This window comes from Piliocolobus tephrosceles, chromosome 1 (assembly GCF_002776525.5).
Source record: "Piliocolobus tephrosceles isolate RC106 chromosome 1, ASM277652v3, whole genome shotgun sequence".
Lineage (NCBI taxonomy): Eukaryota > Metazoa > Chordata > Mammalia > Primates > Cercopithecidae > Piliocolobus > Piliocolobus tephrosceles.
The window spans coordinates 81,105,091-81,121,678 of NC_045434.1; the positions used below are offsets into that span (position 1 = coordinate 81,105,091).

The 16,588-nt window shown below is 37.8% G+C and overlaps 1 protein-coding gene across 3 annotated transcripts in view; it reads right to left on the reverse strand.

Moving 5' to 3' along the window:
• The window catches only part of WDR26 (WD repeat domain 26), a 49,950-nt gene that overhangs the window by 10,588 nt on the left and 22,774 nt on the right, over positions 1-16,588 (reverse strand). For all 3 annotated transcript variants that reach the window (XM_023203653.3, XM_023203654.3, XM_023203652.3), the window contains exons 7-12: positions 16,058-16,196; positions 8,852-8,992; positions 5,080-5,199; positions 3,008-3,153; positions 2,634-2,712; positions 2,216-2,345 (exon numbers count right to left, since the gene is read on the reverse strand). In XM_023203653.3, coding sequence (XP_023059421.1) covers positions 2,216-2,345; positions 2,634-2,712; positions 3,008-3,153; positions 5,080-5,199; positions 8,852-8,992; positions 16,058-16,196 — 755 coding nt within the window. The remainder of the gene's footprint in view (positions 1-2,215; positions 2,346-2,633; positions 2,713-3,007; positions 3,154-5,079; positions 5,200-8,851; positions 8,993-16,057; positions 16,197-16,588) is intronic.

Consider the following 16,588-nt stretch of genomic DNA (forward strand, 5'->3'; position numbering starts at 1 on the left):
GTAAAAAAATAAGTCCAGTTTTTCTACATATTGCCAGCACAGTGAAAAGGCTTGAGTAGTGGTACAGCTTTTTTGGGAAAAGGTTTCTTAATTGCTCTATTTTATACTGGCACTTACATATTTGGGGATTTGGAGGGTCAATGAAATATATTCCTTACAAATAAATGGCAAATGGATTACTGTGGTCATCCTGGGAGATAACATACTCACTACATCTGACTGACGTTCAAAACATTTTCAAAACCATTGTAAATCACTTGAGTCATAAGAAGACTAATCTCTGTACTTGACAGTGGTCTAATATGTAGCCCTAAACCAGAAGTTAATTATAGTAGTCATCAGGGTTGGTGCTAAGTAAGTTTGGGCTTAAAAAAAGTTTGGCTTTTCTAGGGATAATGGTAGCCATACATAATTTTAAGTACCTCTAGGGTACATATTTTTAGAAAGAGCTGTACGGGATTCTTAGGCATAATTAAGAGATAATTAAGAGAAAGAAAACCTACCAGAAGCAGGATTGAACAGACCATGAGAGAAGACATCTCATAAATAGGAGGAATTTAAAAGCAAGAAGGCTTAACATATTTAGACCACAGGAAAATTTAATTAGAAACTAGTATCTATTATCTCCCACGATATATTAAAAACAGACAAACAAAACAAAACAAAAAGCCAATAGAGAATCTAGAAGTAGATTTTTCCTGACTGAAAAAAGTAAATTCCCAATTGCTACCTAACAAATCACTCTTCTTTCCTCCCAGTCTCATCTGACACTGATTTTTGGTGGAAAGAAAGAATTGATGAATTCAGGCTGGGCACAGTGGCTCACGCCTGTAATCCCAGCACTTCAGGAGGCTGAGGCAGGTGGACTGCTTGAGCTCAGGAGTTCGAGACCAGCCTGGGCAACACAGTGAAACCCGATCTCTACAAAAATTCCTTGGGGCTACTTGAGGGGCTGAGGATGGAGAGACTGCTTGAGTCCAGGAGGTGGAGGTTGCATCAAGATCGTGCCACTGCACTTAAGAATAGTAAAGAAAAGGAAAGGAATAGATGAATTTATATGCTTGATGTTAAAATCTAAATCTCTAAATGTCTCTCTTTGTCCCAATCCTTAAATATGCCTTATTCTTAAAGGAAAACCTCATGTGCACTTTATGATCTGCTTATCTACTGAGATCAGTTTTTTGTCAAGACAGGAACAGTAAACATCTTATACAATAAATGGAACATAACATAATCTAATTCCTTGGTCTATCTTATAAAACCAGATTCAGTATGTATTTTTTACTTTTTGTAGAGACAGTGTCTAGCCATGTTGTCCAGGTTTGTCTGGAACTCCTGGCCTCAAGCAATACTCCCATCTAGGCCTCCCAAAGTGTTGAGATTATAGGTGTATGCCACCATGCCTGGCCAAAAAAGATGACTTCAATAATTTGCTTTTATAGTACCTAGAACTGTACAGTGGGTATTCAAGAAAAATGTGTTAAATAAAAATGTGCAATAATTTGCAACTAGTTAAGTTCCTATCACCTTAAAAAGTACACTAAATTTTATTACTGCCTCACTTATTTGTGCTTGCATCTTCTAAACAATTCACACTTTACATCAGAGTGGCTTTAGGCATATTCCTGTCTGGAATACTGACACTTTTAGAATAGAGAACAAGTTTATTCAAAAGGGTAGTAGTAGGAAGAATTCAGTTAATTTCAGCTTTCCTAAAATCTTAAGAATTATCAAACTCAAATTAACTCTGGTGACCACTGAAGAAAAACTGAAGAACTACCTACAGTTAAATCTGTCCAAGTTCAGGTAGAACATCATAATTAACCTTGATTTTCCAGACACTACCAACCCTTAAAAACCATCAGTCCCATGAAAATACAAGTCAACATATCAAAGTATAATTATTTAACTAAATCTTGATTCGACACATGCACCAAACACTCTGCTACATGGTCAGAATAAGCACTGCTGATCCGTGACAATATGGAGGGCTTAGGTCATTACAGAAAAGGAGAAAGTAATACATGACAGTATGTAACAATCTGTGATAATACGGGGGCTTAGGTCATTACAGACAGAAATTAACCATGTATTGGATAAATAAAAGAATTTTAATTTACTACCTTGAATTTTCTTGGAGATGTGACTGCCTTCACAAATTGAGATTTACAGACTTTAATATCAACATACGTAACCTGATAAGGACACAATTTACCTTCACTGCCACTAGCGATGAAATCTTCATTATGGCCTCCAAAACACGAATGAATTGTATAAAACCCTTGTGTAACACCTTGATACTTTCTTACTAAAACTCTGTCTTGCAAGTCCCATAAATGAACTCCCTGCAGGCAAAGGAGAACACAGATATTTACTCTACCTCAATTCAAACAAATTTTAAAAAGCATATGTAAATGTCCCTTTGCCTGATGAAATATCTTCATTTTCTATTATGTGAAATACCAATATTCTGACAAATTTATGGTTGATTATACACATTTAAGGATCAAACACATGCAATAAAATTTAAGGGTAAGTAGAAAATTTTGTTAATACAAATACACTGAAAATAACAGTGAAAATAAAACTTGTACTAAGCCAAATTTTTCAGAAAATTATATTAATAAACATACCTGAGTTGCTACATTTAACAAAGCTAATCGGCCATTTTTTGAAATAGTAAAAGACATAATAGGATGATCTTCTTGTACTCTGGAACCAGAAAATAATTTGTCAAAAACAACATATTAAGAGTCAAGCCATTCAAATTATCAATATATAAGATGTACTAGCTTAAGTATGACAATTTTGCCTGTAATCACTATTACATACTATACTTCAATTGAGATGAATCTGAGTTAATGATTACTAAGTACCACGTGACCACCAATCCAAATTACCAAGCAAACCAAAACAAAAAACATGAAAACGGTGAAAAGGCAAGTTCCACGACACATTTTAATATAAATCAGGTAATTGTTGTTTAATGGAAACAAAAAATAATTACATGTTCCTATCTGTAAGGTCCTCGAAGTTATAGCCCCGAATTCGCTGGTGTGTATCTGATGCCAGAACAGTCTTCCCGTCACTCAAGCACCAAAGGCATTGCACTCTTACCCCTTCCCAGGAGTCAAGGAGATTACCATCTAAATCCTGAGTAAGAAAATACTACTATTAACTTCATTACTCAACAGCACTCAGAAAGCAAATAAAGAACCAAAAGACTCCCTTCACAGCATCTTTTAGTAACAGGTTTTTTTTTTTTTTCTGAGACTGATCTCAACCTAACTGTTTTAAAAGTGTTTTTAACCATGAAAATTTGAATATAGGTCAAATTTCATTATAACCATACTTAAGGGAAAGCAGAAAGACACTCTGTAGCTCTATCTTCCCTTCAAAAACTCACCATGCATAAATAATACAAAGAAAGAAACAGTCCCTAAGTTCCAAGTAAGGTCTTACTTTTATTCGAAAATAATTTAAACGTTCCTTTAAAATTCACTATACTGGAATTTGTCCTATAATATTTAGGAGTTGCGAAATGGAAAAAGATTTCTAAAACATTTTATGGCTTCATACGGACTGGAGGAATCTGTTAATGACATTTTTCAAAAATTTACCAAATTTGTAATGTGCTCTACAGATCAAAGCTCTTACAGTAATTAACTCATTAAATATCCAAGGTTCTGAGAGGAATTACCCTTCCCATTTTATAAGTTAGATAATCCTGTATCTTGATACCTTAACCCAGTATAGGGCAGCAAGCTCAGCAGAAACATACATGATCATCTTGCATGCAGGGAATAAAGAACAATTTATAACCATATTGAGATAACACAACATCAAAATCCATGTGTTCCAAATGAACTTAATAAAAGAACCTGATAACTTGTTTTAGCTAAATTAAATGGCTTATTATTTTTAGTTTAAAAAATTGATCTGGGGTCGGGTATGGTAGCTCATGCCTGTAATCCCAGCATGTTAGGAAGCCAAGGTGGGAGGATCATTTGAGCCCAGAAGTTTGAGGCTGCAGTGAGCCATGATCACACCACTGTACTCTAGCATGGGCGGCAGAGAGGGAGACCCTGTCTCTTAAAAAAAAAAAAAAAAAAAGGAAAAGTCTGGACATGCATACTGGAACCATGTGAGTCTGTAACATGAGACATAGACTCTAGACACTATACTGCAAGTAACAGATAAAGTTTTATGGCAAGGTAAACTATGATTTATGATATAAATGATACTTATGATATAAAGTTTACCTTGCCATAAAACTTATTTTAATCATTCCAACAATCCAAAATAATTAGGGCAGCTACTTGTTAGAAGTTGACACAAAGATTGAAGAGTTCTCTGGTAGCACTTGTCACCACTTTTATTATTCAAACATTAATTAAAGGGAGTCTACTCATAAAATTCAGCATTTTTTTGGTTACAAAAATCTCAAAAGAATTTAAAAAAATTTTTTCAATTCTTATAAATTAGAAACTTGCTTATTAGAACAAAAATGTTCAGCATTAACACATTTTTTTTGGTTCTACTAAACCCAAAGTCTATACTTTGTACAAATATTTGAAATGTTTAAAAGAAAGGAAAAAATAACCCAGAAAATTCTATTGGACAGCGCTTGTCTAGGACGATGGCAAAGTAGGTGTTCATAGAGTATATTTTGTTTTACTTATTTATTTTTTTGAGACAGAGTTTCACTCTTGTTGCCCAGGCTGGAGTGCAATGGTGTGATCTTGGCCCACTGCAACCTCCGCCTCCTGGGTTCAAGTGATTCTCCTGCCTCAGTCTCCCAAGTAGCTGGGATTACAGGCGCCCACCACGATGCCCAGCTAATTTTTGTATTTTTGGTAGAGACAGGGTTTCACCATGTTGGCCAGACTGGTCTTGAATTCCTGATCTCAGGTGATCCACTTGGCTTGGCCTCCCAAAGTGCTGGGATTACAGGTGTAAGCCACCATGCCTGGCCCATAGAGTATATTTTATAAGATACTGAGTCAAGGAAATTGTTTAAACAAAAGTACATTTGCTTTTAAACCAACAGACATTGGGAAGGAGGCACTGAATACTTACACACTGATAGAACTGCCCACGCTGACCTCCAGTCACAAAGCGCTTCCCATCTGGATTCCAAGCCACACTCGTCAAACTGTCTTCATGAGACTGGCTCATTTTTGTCCTTAGTTCTCCTGTCTATAAGGAAATAAAACTGTAAATGACCTTCAAGATACCCCTCTAAAGGAAATATGTGAAGAAAAAAAAAATAAGTAACTGGGATGTCTGGCTGGTTTGCTAGCTCATTCTTTTTTTTTTTTTTTTTTCCTTTTTTTTGAGACAGAGTCTTGCTCTGTTGCCCAGGCCGGGGTGCAGTGGCATGATCTCGGCTCACTGCAAGCTCTGCCTCCTGGGTTCACGCCATTCTCCTGCCTCAGCCTCCCGAGTAGCTGGGGACTACAGGCACCCGCCACCATGCCCGGCTAATGTTTTGTATTTTTAGTAGAGACGGGGTTTCACCAGGGTCTTGATCTCCTGACCTCATGATCCGCCCGCCTCGGCCTCCCAAAGTGCTGGGATTACAGGCGTGAGCCACTGGGCCCGGCCTTTCCAGTTCATTGTAAGTAATGAATTGTTTTAAGTGACCCTACAAAAAAGAGACTACAGCACCCAGAAGAGAAATTAAGGACTTGAAGAAAAACCCAGGAGTTGAACAATGTCTCGCATAGGTAACACAAAGAGCAGATATGAGATAAACTTCAATAAATCTCTCATCTCAAATCGATTATATTCATAAACTAAAACACGTAATTTTTCCCAAGCAAGATAATGAAAAGCCCAAGACTACATACCTATTCCTTCTGAGCTTCCACTTCTCAGTCCAAAGTTTTTTATAAATTTTATTCTAAAACTGCAGTTAATGCAATTAGCAATTCCTCAAGAACATGATTACTGAGTAAAAAACTGTACCCATATGTGGTGGTGCACGCCTGTAATCCCAGCTATTCAAGAGGCTTAGGCACGAGAATCACTTGAACCCAGGTGGAGGAGGTTGCAGTGAGCTAAGATCACGCCACTGCACTCCAGCCTGGGTGACAGAGTGAGACTGTCTCAAAAAAAAAAAGAAAAACTATGCCCATAAAGTAGGCCAAGGGCAGTCTAAATAAATTATGTTGAATTTCATATTCAAATGCTCACAATATAGTAGGGAAGGTAGGAAGAGAGGAAAAAAACATTTTTCTGATACACAACTTTATCTCAATGAACAGTACTAGAAAGAAGAACCTTTGTACTGTTTAACATAGCCATTCCATGGCATTTCTAAGAAAGAACATTTAGTGGTTACAATAGTTAGGTATCATCCTGTTACATTTTCTGAATTACTCAACTTAGAAGGTATACACATACCATTTAATCTAGTCTTGATTCCATTTTGTTCATGGATTAGAAATAGGATCTGAGAGATAATAGCTGCCCTTGGTATAATAATAAAAGGTACAAGGGCATAGTTCTCCTGTGAGAAATGGGTAATCAAAAGTAGAAATAAGAGAGTGAAAACAAAGGGTATGATTTGGAAATGGGGCCAAGTACTAAAAGAGGGCACAAAAACAGAAAACCAGTTCTCCCTTATACTGGAAAAATAGTGTTCAGCAATATAAATCCTTCCCCTAAATTGTTAACTAGTCTCCCCTATTTACTCCTTTGGGTTGACTGATATAAACAGTTGAAAGTTTAGAGCACAAATATACAAGCAATAGCTAAATTCTTGGCATTTTCTATTGACAAATACATTAACACACTAAGTTCTGAAGGCAGAAATGGTTTGTCTTCTCTTATTATGCTCCAAATAGTGAGTACATGAGGTTACTAGATTAGAATTTTTCTAATTTAAGAAATGATTAAAGAAATCTAAAAACTCATGAAAAGATCACCCTTTTAGAAGAAGTTTAAGTATATAAAGTACTACACAATGAAAGTTATGTTAGAACATAGTTTAATTGTTCAGAAATTCAAAATTGGTCAAAGAAAGACGACAAAGGCACTCTACATTAAATTTCTATTACAGGATTAAGACTATATACTTTCTCCTTTGGAAGGTGAAAAGAAAGCTTTAATGAAAAAAAGTTTTCTTTGATCTTCTAGGTCAGACTCACTGCAAGCTGTTTTACTGAGGGAAAGCAATTTTAATATTCTACTCTGTGTTCTGCCACCTCCCTGAACCCAATCACAAATACAACATCGATTAAATGCTGATTTGACAAAAATGGCATAAAACACATTTTGGGAACAATCGTGGACTTTGATCATAAGTACTAGATAATAGAGAATTATAGTTAATGTTCTTAGATATCATAATGTTTGAATAGGTAGGATGTTATTTTTTAAAAGACACAAGCTTAAGTATTTAGGGTAAGTATCTAATTTACTTTCAAAAGTTTTAGATATGTATATATGTGTAAGTACAAATGCAGATTTCTCTTTTTTTTTTTGAGACGGAGTCTCACTCTGTCACCCAGGCTGGAGTGCAGTGGTGCGATCCCGGCTCACTGTAACTTCTGCTGCCTGGGTTCAAGTGATTCTCCTGCCTCAGCCTCCCAAGTAGCTGGGATTACAGGTGCCTGCCAGCACCCTTGCTAATTTTTTGTAGTTTTAGTAGAGATGGGGTTTCACCATCTTGGCCAGGCTAGTCTTGAACTCCTGACCTCGTGATCCACCCGCCTTGGCCTCCCAAAGTGCTGGGATTATAGGCGTGAGCCACCACGCCCAGCCACAAATGCATGTTTCTATGCACGTATGTACAAACAAAATATCACAAAACGTTAACAACTGTTGAACCTACAGTGGTGGGCACATAGATCATCATTGTCTTATTTCAACTTTTCTTAGTATTTGAAAATTTTCTTAATAAAAAGCTGGAGCTGAAACAAGGAAATGACTGACCAGCAAGGCAGTCTTACTATTATAACTACAGGATTTCTAAAACATGAATTGTAACTAACAAACTGAACCTAATGCTGACTCTTCCTAAAATGGGACCCTGCATCAAATTCAAATTTTCATATATAAACAGCAATGGGTGGGCGGTGGCTCACGCCTGTAATCCTAACACTTTGGGAGGCCGAGGTAGACAGATCACTTTAGGTGAGGAGTTTGAGACCAGCCTGGCCAACATGGTGAAACCCCATCTCTACTAAAAATACAAAAATTAGCCGGGCATGGTGGCAGACACCTGTAATCCCAACTACTTGGGTGGCTGAGGCAGGAGAATCGCCTGAACCTGGGAGGTGGAGGTTGTAGTGAGCTGAGATCGCGCCACTGCACTCCAGCCTGGGCAACAGAGCAAGACTCTGTCTCAAAAACAAACAAACAAACGAACGAACAAACCCAGCAATAAAGCCCTTAGTAGTAAGTACTGAAAACATCATTTAGCTTCACTAAACTAGCTTAGTATATAAAATATAGGTAAGGAGATGGTGCAACTGCCATTAGAATGGAAAATCTGGTTTAATGCTGACCTTTTACATTTCAAAGGTAGTTTTAGTGTACAACTGTGAAACTATGAAACCATTATAAATCTTTTCTGAGGAAGCACAGTAAATAGTATAAATTCCACAGGACAAAGCCAAATATCCTGAAAACACTTACTTATCATTCTTTCAAAAATATATTACTGAGCATAATATTTAAATCGATAAATCCGGAAAGTTGGGTTCCACTTGAATAACTAAGAGATACAGTATAGTAATTTAGGTTGAATGGTTCTGTTATATAAATCAATAAAGTTATAATGAATATGTACATTATGACTATGCTGTATTTAAAAGCTAAACCAAAGATGGAACTCGCTCACTTGTACATTCCAAAGCCAAAGCTCAGAGCAGTCATCTGGGCCACAAGCAACAAGATAGTTGTCATCTGGACTCCATGCAATATAAGAAACGCCATAAGCATGTCCTTCTAATGTTTTAAGCAGTTTTAGCAGGTGTGTGTCCTAGGAAGGAAAATAAACAATTCAGTTAACTCCTATCACTAAAGTCATTGTTTTCTGGTGCAAGAACTTAAATAGCTACAAAGATGTACTTTGATAATTTAATCTGAGGAATTTTCAGACCAATTTTCCCTTTAACAGCTTGCTTCATAAAGACTCATTCACATTGCAACATCTATTAAGCATCTACTACACCATTAAGCATCTACTATATACAAGTCATTGTGTACTCGATGAAAATATAAAGATATATTTATATTTCTACTATATGTATAAAGATATATTGCATTTGACCTTAGAAAGCTTTCAAGGCAACTGAAAACAGATGGGTATAATGAGCTATCTCTTACATATTTTTAAACGACTTCATTGAGATATAACTTACCATAAAATTCATCCTTTTAAAGTATACAACTCAGTATATTTTAGTATATTCAGAGTTGTGCAACCATCACACCATCAAATTTTTAGAACATTCTCATCATTTCCCAAAGGAACCTCCTACCCATCAGCAGCTGCCATATCCCTCCCTGCAGCCCCTGGCAACCACTACTTTTCTGTCTCTGTCTCTATAGATTTGCCTATTCTGGATGTTTCACCTAAATAGATTTATACGTGATATGGTTTCTTTTAATTGGCTTCTTTCACTTAGCATGTTTTCAGGGTTCATCCATGTTATAGAATGCATTAGTATTTAATCTCTTTTTATTGCTGAATAATATTTAACAGTATAATTATTTTGTTTATCCATTCCTGAGTTGATGAACATTTGGACTGTTTCTCTACTTTTTGGCTATTATGAATAATGCTGCTATGAATATGTATGAGTTTTTGTGTAGACATATGTTTCCATTTCTCTTGGGTATATACATAGGAGTGGAATTTCTGGGTCATATGCTAACTCTGTTTAACATTTTGAGAAACTGCCAAACTGTTTTCCAAGTGGTTGCACCATTTTACAATCCTACCCAGCAAAGCTAACCACTACTAGCTAACCACTACTAGCACCATTCACAAACAATATTTCATTTAATCCTCACAGATCTAGAATATTACCCCCTCTCTCATAGGGAAATAAATGAAGGTTTAGAAAGGTTAGAAACATGCCTGTTTGTAGTGCAATGGGGATCTGAATCTGGACTGCCTCACTTAAAAGCCCATATTGAAAGCTATGCAAGCTGAACTGTAAAGTGCAAATGTAGACGTGGCAAGTGACAAGGCTGAAAGAGTTGATGTGTTTGTTGTAGGCTAAGGGGCTACATTTTCCCTGTGTGTGAAAAGCCACTTAAAATTTGTAAGCTAGGGAATATAAAGTGTGATATTTGGCTTTAGGAACCAGGATAACAACGTGGAAGATGAATCAGAAAGAAAGACACAGGATAAGGAAACCATAACGGGACAATGGAACCATAACGAGCCATACATAGTTTACAGTCAGTTCCCAAAAAATGAGGCCCTAACGTAAGATGTTAAGGACTAAAACAGGTCAGAATCAAAAGATATTTTGGGCTGGGCACTATGGCTCACACCCGTACTTTGAGAAGCTGAGGCTGGAGGACTGCTTGAGTCCAGGAGTTCAAGACTGACCTGGACAACATAGTGAAACACCTGTTTAAAAAAAAACAAAGATACTGTGGAGATAAAAATGACATGATAGAATATAACAAGAAATCTTCAAACACAACCTCCAGATTTCTGGTTTAGGGGATAGGGATGGATGTTTCCAAGAAATAGAGGAAGTAAGAATTTGACTAAAGGTGGGAAGAAACAATAAGTTTTAGACTTTAGTCTTAAGATTGATTGAGTTTAGCTCTGAGCCGGGCGGGGGGAAATCCCAATGGAATGACCCACAAGCAGTTGAAACAAGTTGGGAACTAGTCTGATAAAATTAAGCTGGAGATTCCTCCCCTCCTGAGAAATGTCACTGCAAAATGGATTGTTTACGCTACTGTTTCTTCACTGAATTCTAAGTTTATCATTCATACAATTATCTATTCCAAATCACCATCGTTTTGACAAAATTCAATAGTTAACAATGCGACTACTTCTGATTCTTCTTTGGGAAGTGGGTAAGAGGCATGAGGTATTTGTATCATATCAGTAGTATCATTAGATCAAAGTGGTTGAAATAATTTACTAAGCAAGTCAAGTCTTCCTGACTAGCTCAAGATCTTCCAGGAACAAATTTTCATTCACAGTACTGCCCCAGATCAACACAAAGATTTGCTTTTAAACTGAAGACAAACTCCTTTAGAAATATTTAACTCAGCCAGGTGTGGTGGCTCGTGCCTGCAATCCCAGCACTTTGGGAGGTCAAGGCAGGCAAACTGCTTGAGGTCAGGAGTTTGAGACCAGCCTGGCCAATGTGGTGAAACCCTGTCTCTACTAAAAATACAAAAATTAGCCGGGCATGGTGGCACATGCCTGTAATCCCAGCTACTCAGGAGGCTGAGGCAGGATAATTGCTTGAACCCAGGAGGTGAAGGTTGCAGTGAGCCGAGATTGCACCACTGCACTCCAGCCTGGGTGACAGAGTGAGACCCTGTCTTTAAAAAAAAAAGAAATATTTAACTCAAAAACTGTTTTATGTTCATGAATGAAAAAAAATATAATCCTATAAAAGATAAAGTTGAAAATAAAAACACTAATACTCTATCTTCATTAGTACAGTGCCTTTACACTAATTTATTCAAAGTGGAAATAACATGTTCGTGGAGCCTATATGACTTTGCTTGGATTTTGGGGGGAATGGGTAAAATTCACCTTTTTTAGGCAAAGAAAAACTGTTAAAGGAAAGTAGGCATTGGAATCACATCAACTCAAATTTTAAGGCTCTCTTAAATGTATTTTTTTCCTCTACATTAAAAAATACACACACATAGCCGGGCGCGGTGGCTCAAGCCTGTAATCCCAGCACTTTGGGAGGCTGAGACGGGTGGATCACGAGGTCAGCAGATCGAGACCATCCTGGCTAACATGGTGAAACCCCATCTCTACTAAAAAATACAAAAACTAGCCGGGCGAGGTGGTGGGTGCCTGTAGTCCCAGCTACTCGGGAGGCTGAGGCAGGAGAATGGTGTAAAACCCGGGAGGCGGAGCTTGCAGTGAGCTGAGATCTGGCCACTGCACTCCAGCCTGGGCGACAGAGCGAGACTCCGTCTCAAAAAAAAAAAAAAAAAAATACACACACATGTTCAAAAAGGGCATATATATATGTGTACGTATACACGTATACATATATATACACAAATTATATATATACATACACACACACACACACATATATATATTTTTGAGATGGAGTCTTATCTGTCGCCTAGGCTTAAGTGCAGTGGCATGATCTCAAGTCACTGCGACCTCTGCTTCCCAGGTTCAAGCAATTCTCCTGCCTCAGTCTCCAAAGTAGCTGGGACTACAGGCACATACTACCATGCCAGACTAATTTTTTTAAATTTTTACTAGAGATGGAGTTTCACCATGTTGGCCAGAGTGGTCTTGAACTCCTGACCTCAGGTGACTTCCCTGCCTTGGCCTCCCAAAGTGCTGAGATCACAGGGGTGAGCCACAGCACCCAGCCAAAAAGAACATACATTTTCTTATAATTTTTTCAGACAGTATTTGACATTACAAAAATACCATCATACTAAAAGAGTCAGTCCCAGAGGACTCACTATAACACTCTAGGAAACACTGGCATAAGAGTCTAAACCTCTTAGCAAAGAATACAAAAGCTCCTCCCTGATCTGGCTGCTACTTAATTAACCTTAACTCTAGTGTACCTAAAACTCTTCCCCCAAACCACCCAAATGCCATGTTATGTTTTCTTTTGCCCAAGGGCCTAACCTAACTGGTTTTGCCTAAACAGTTCTTTACCTCTTCTTCACCCAATATTTACTTTTCTTACTTTCCTTAGCTTTCCTGTTCCAGTAAGGCTCTGTTTTATGAGCTCCTGTAGTGCCCATTATAAATTACGGTGTATTATCATGTGCTTAGTCTGTCTATAGCAAAAGACCTGGCACACAGCAGGTGTTTAATAAATACTGGCTAAACGAAGGGGGATTCTTATACACCGCTACTAGGAAAAACTTTAATAAAACACTGTTTTGGTATTACTACCTTCTTTTTCAGATATCATGCAAATAAATGACTGGTGAATGAAAACAGAACTTAGTATGCAAAGGCTGTGATTTGATCCCAAACTCTTTTTCTAGTCTAATCTCCCACTCTGTCATTACTCATCCCATTATCTTATTATTTTCTTTTGGAGGGGGATAGGAGGGTAAGAGGTTTTCCTGTCTTCCTAGAATGCCCCTTTCCTGTTGTCCACCGGTGTGATGCACAATAAGGCTCTCATGAGGTATTTCGACTTGTAAAGCTTCCTTGTGCTTTCATAATACTTTATGTATTATCTGTTATGTATCATGCTTATTTCATTGAATTTTGTTTTCATTTAAACTGTACATTTTTTTCCACAGGAATTTTAAACCTGAGATCAACAAGAATGGGTCCAGGGATAGAATCAGGGGTCTATGAATTTAAATTGGAAAAAGATACATCTCTATTTTTATTAAATACAGCCTGAAATTTAGTGTTTCCTTCACTCTCTCCCATCCAAGTACTAACCAGGCCCGACCCTGCTTAGTTTCCGAGATCAGACGAGATCGGGCGCGTTCAGGGTGGTATGGCCGTAGACTTCCTTCACTCTCTAACGCAGGCAAGTAACAAGGTAGGTACTAGGCAGTACTGGGTATATTACTAATTACATACGGTAGTATATTAGGTAGTGGTGGGTAGTATACTAGCTAGTATACTAAATTAGGTGGTATTAGGTGACTCCATTAACAAAAGAAATCTTAAATCTTTTCATATATTATAGTTGTTGCAGATACTTGAAATATTTGTGTGCTCATCACTACTTCAAAATTCTGGTACTTACATCTGCTGCTAGAATTTATTATTTAACGCATTAATAAAGCATTAAATAAAAATAAAAAACACGTTTTTATACTATGTTAACTACGTATCACTATAATTGGCTTTCCTTAGTAATGAATACATAACATATATTTGGCCTTACTATGTGCTTCGTTTATGCATTTAAACACATTCTGAGAAAGAGTCCATAGGTTTGCCAAACTGCCAAAGAGGTACGTGGTACCAAAAAAAGGTAAAGAACCACTGCTTTATGGTAAAGAATGTATCTTATTTACCTTTCATTGTTTGTAGCATATGTAGGTATGCAAGCATTGGTGTATGCTCTCAAATTCAATTCTCTTCTAAAAAGAACTGTTAGGCTCGGAATGGTGACTCACGCCTGTAATCCCAGCACTTTGGGAGGTCAAGATCGGCGATTAGCTGCGGTCAGGAGTACGAGACCAGCCTGGCCAACATGGTGAAACCCCGTCTCTACTTTAAAAATACAAAAATTAGCTGGGTGTCATGGTGCGTGCCTGTAGTCCCAGCTACTTGGGAGGCTAAGGCATAAGAATCTCTTGAACCTGGGAGGTGAAGGTTGCAGTGAGACGAGATTACCCCACTGCACTACAGCCTGGGTAACACAGTGAGATACTGTCTCAGAATGGCTCCCTTTTTCTATTTTTCTCAACACAGGAGCCCAAAACTTTATACTGAGCTAATATCATATTTCAATTCTAAACTTCAAAATAAGTTTATTTGGCTGGGCACAGTGTCTCATGCCTGTAATCCCAGCACTTTGGGAGGCCAAGGCGGGCGGATTACCTGAGGTTAGGAGTCTGAGACCAGCCTGGCCAACATGGTGAAACCCTATCTCTACCAAAAACACAAAAATTAGCCAGGCATGGTGGCAGACGTCTGTAATCCCAGCTACTCGGGAGGCTGAGGCAGCAGAATCCCTTGAACCTAGGAGGCAGAGGTTGCAGTGAGCCAAGATTGCGCCATTGCACTCCAGCCTGAGGGACAAGAGTGAGACTTTGTCTCAAAAAAAAAAAAAAAAAGAAAAGAAATTTATTTTAGGTGAATGACTCCTAAAACAAATATAGTTCCTTAATCTATCTGGAGTCATGTGCTTCTTTGATCCCTTGTTCAATTAGCTGAAATAAATGAAAATACTTATTATCCACAACAAATCCTTAGGTCATCTGGTTATAAACAAACACTTAACTGATTTTAGAGGGAACTCAGAATTTTAAATCCAGAATAAAATACTTTTCATATATATCAATGGGAAAACAAAGGAGAAAGGCTTACACATCAAGGTCCACAAATTATACAAGATAATGATGGGCTTCAGAAGGCAAAAGAGTAATGAGTCTTTTCTAACTTGTGGTTGGAACAGAATGGATATTGTATTAATCTTCTCCCCACCCCCTTTTTTTTTTTTGAGACAGGGTCTCACTCTGTTGCTCAGGCTCGAGTGTACAGTATCAAGGTCAGAGCTCACTGTAGCCTCCACCTCCTGAGCTCAAGTGATCCCTCCTACCTCATCTTCTCAAGTAGCTGGGGCGACTGGTGTGTACCACCATGCCTGGCTAATTTTTTGTAATGACAGACTCTCCCCTATGTTGTCCAGGCTGGTCTTGAACTCTTGAGCTCAAGTGATCCTCCTGCCTCGGCCTCCCAAAGAGCTGGGATTACAGGTATGAGCCACCGTGCCTGGCCTAATCTTTCAATCAAGTATTAATAAAGATATAAATTGGCACATATGTTAATAGCAGTGGGTTTGTTTGGAGTCAAGGTATTCTGGGATTTGAGTCAAACTTTGTCATGTACTAGCTGTGAGAGTCAAAGCATTTGACTTCTACCTCAGTTTCCTCCTCTGAATGCAGATGTTAGCACCTCACAGAGTTTTTCAGAAAATTAAATTAGATAATGCATACACAGATTTAACATTATCATTAGTACATAAACACTCAACAGTGTTAATAATATTATCTATAGAACACACGAAGATGTAAGAAATAAAGATGACAAAAAATGCTCTTGGAAAATAATACTGTTGATATATGTATACTTAAAAATATGTAATCAGTGAATTAGATTCAAAATTATTCCCTTTTGTAATATAAACACTCATATTGGGGTACATACCGGATCAACTTGCCATATGATAACTGTTGTATCTTTTGATCCTGTTGCTAGTTTAGTGCCATCATTAGAGAATTTACAGAACCACACTTCATTACAATGCTCTGTAAGTATCTGCTGCGTATAACATGGGAACTGCCTCCTAAAACAAAGAGGTCCACAAATTATTCTTTCAAAACAGATTAGAATAATAATAAAAAAGGTTACATAACTGACAAAACTTCTTTGAAGATCACATCACTAAAAAGAAGAAATGAATGCATTTGTAAAATTTTTTCTTTTTTTTTTTTTGAGACAGGGTCTCTCTGTTGCCCAGGCTCTGTACTGTTGTACAGTAGCACAATCACAGATCACTGTAGCCTTGACCGCCTGGTGTCAAGAGACTCTCCCACCTCAGCCTCCTGAGTAGCTGGGACCACAGACCCGTGACACCAGGCCCAGCTACATTTTTTTTACTTGCTATTGGGGAGGCTGGGGTGGAAGTACTGCTTGAGCCTGGGCGTTAAGAGGTTGCAGTGAGTTATGACTGCATCA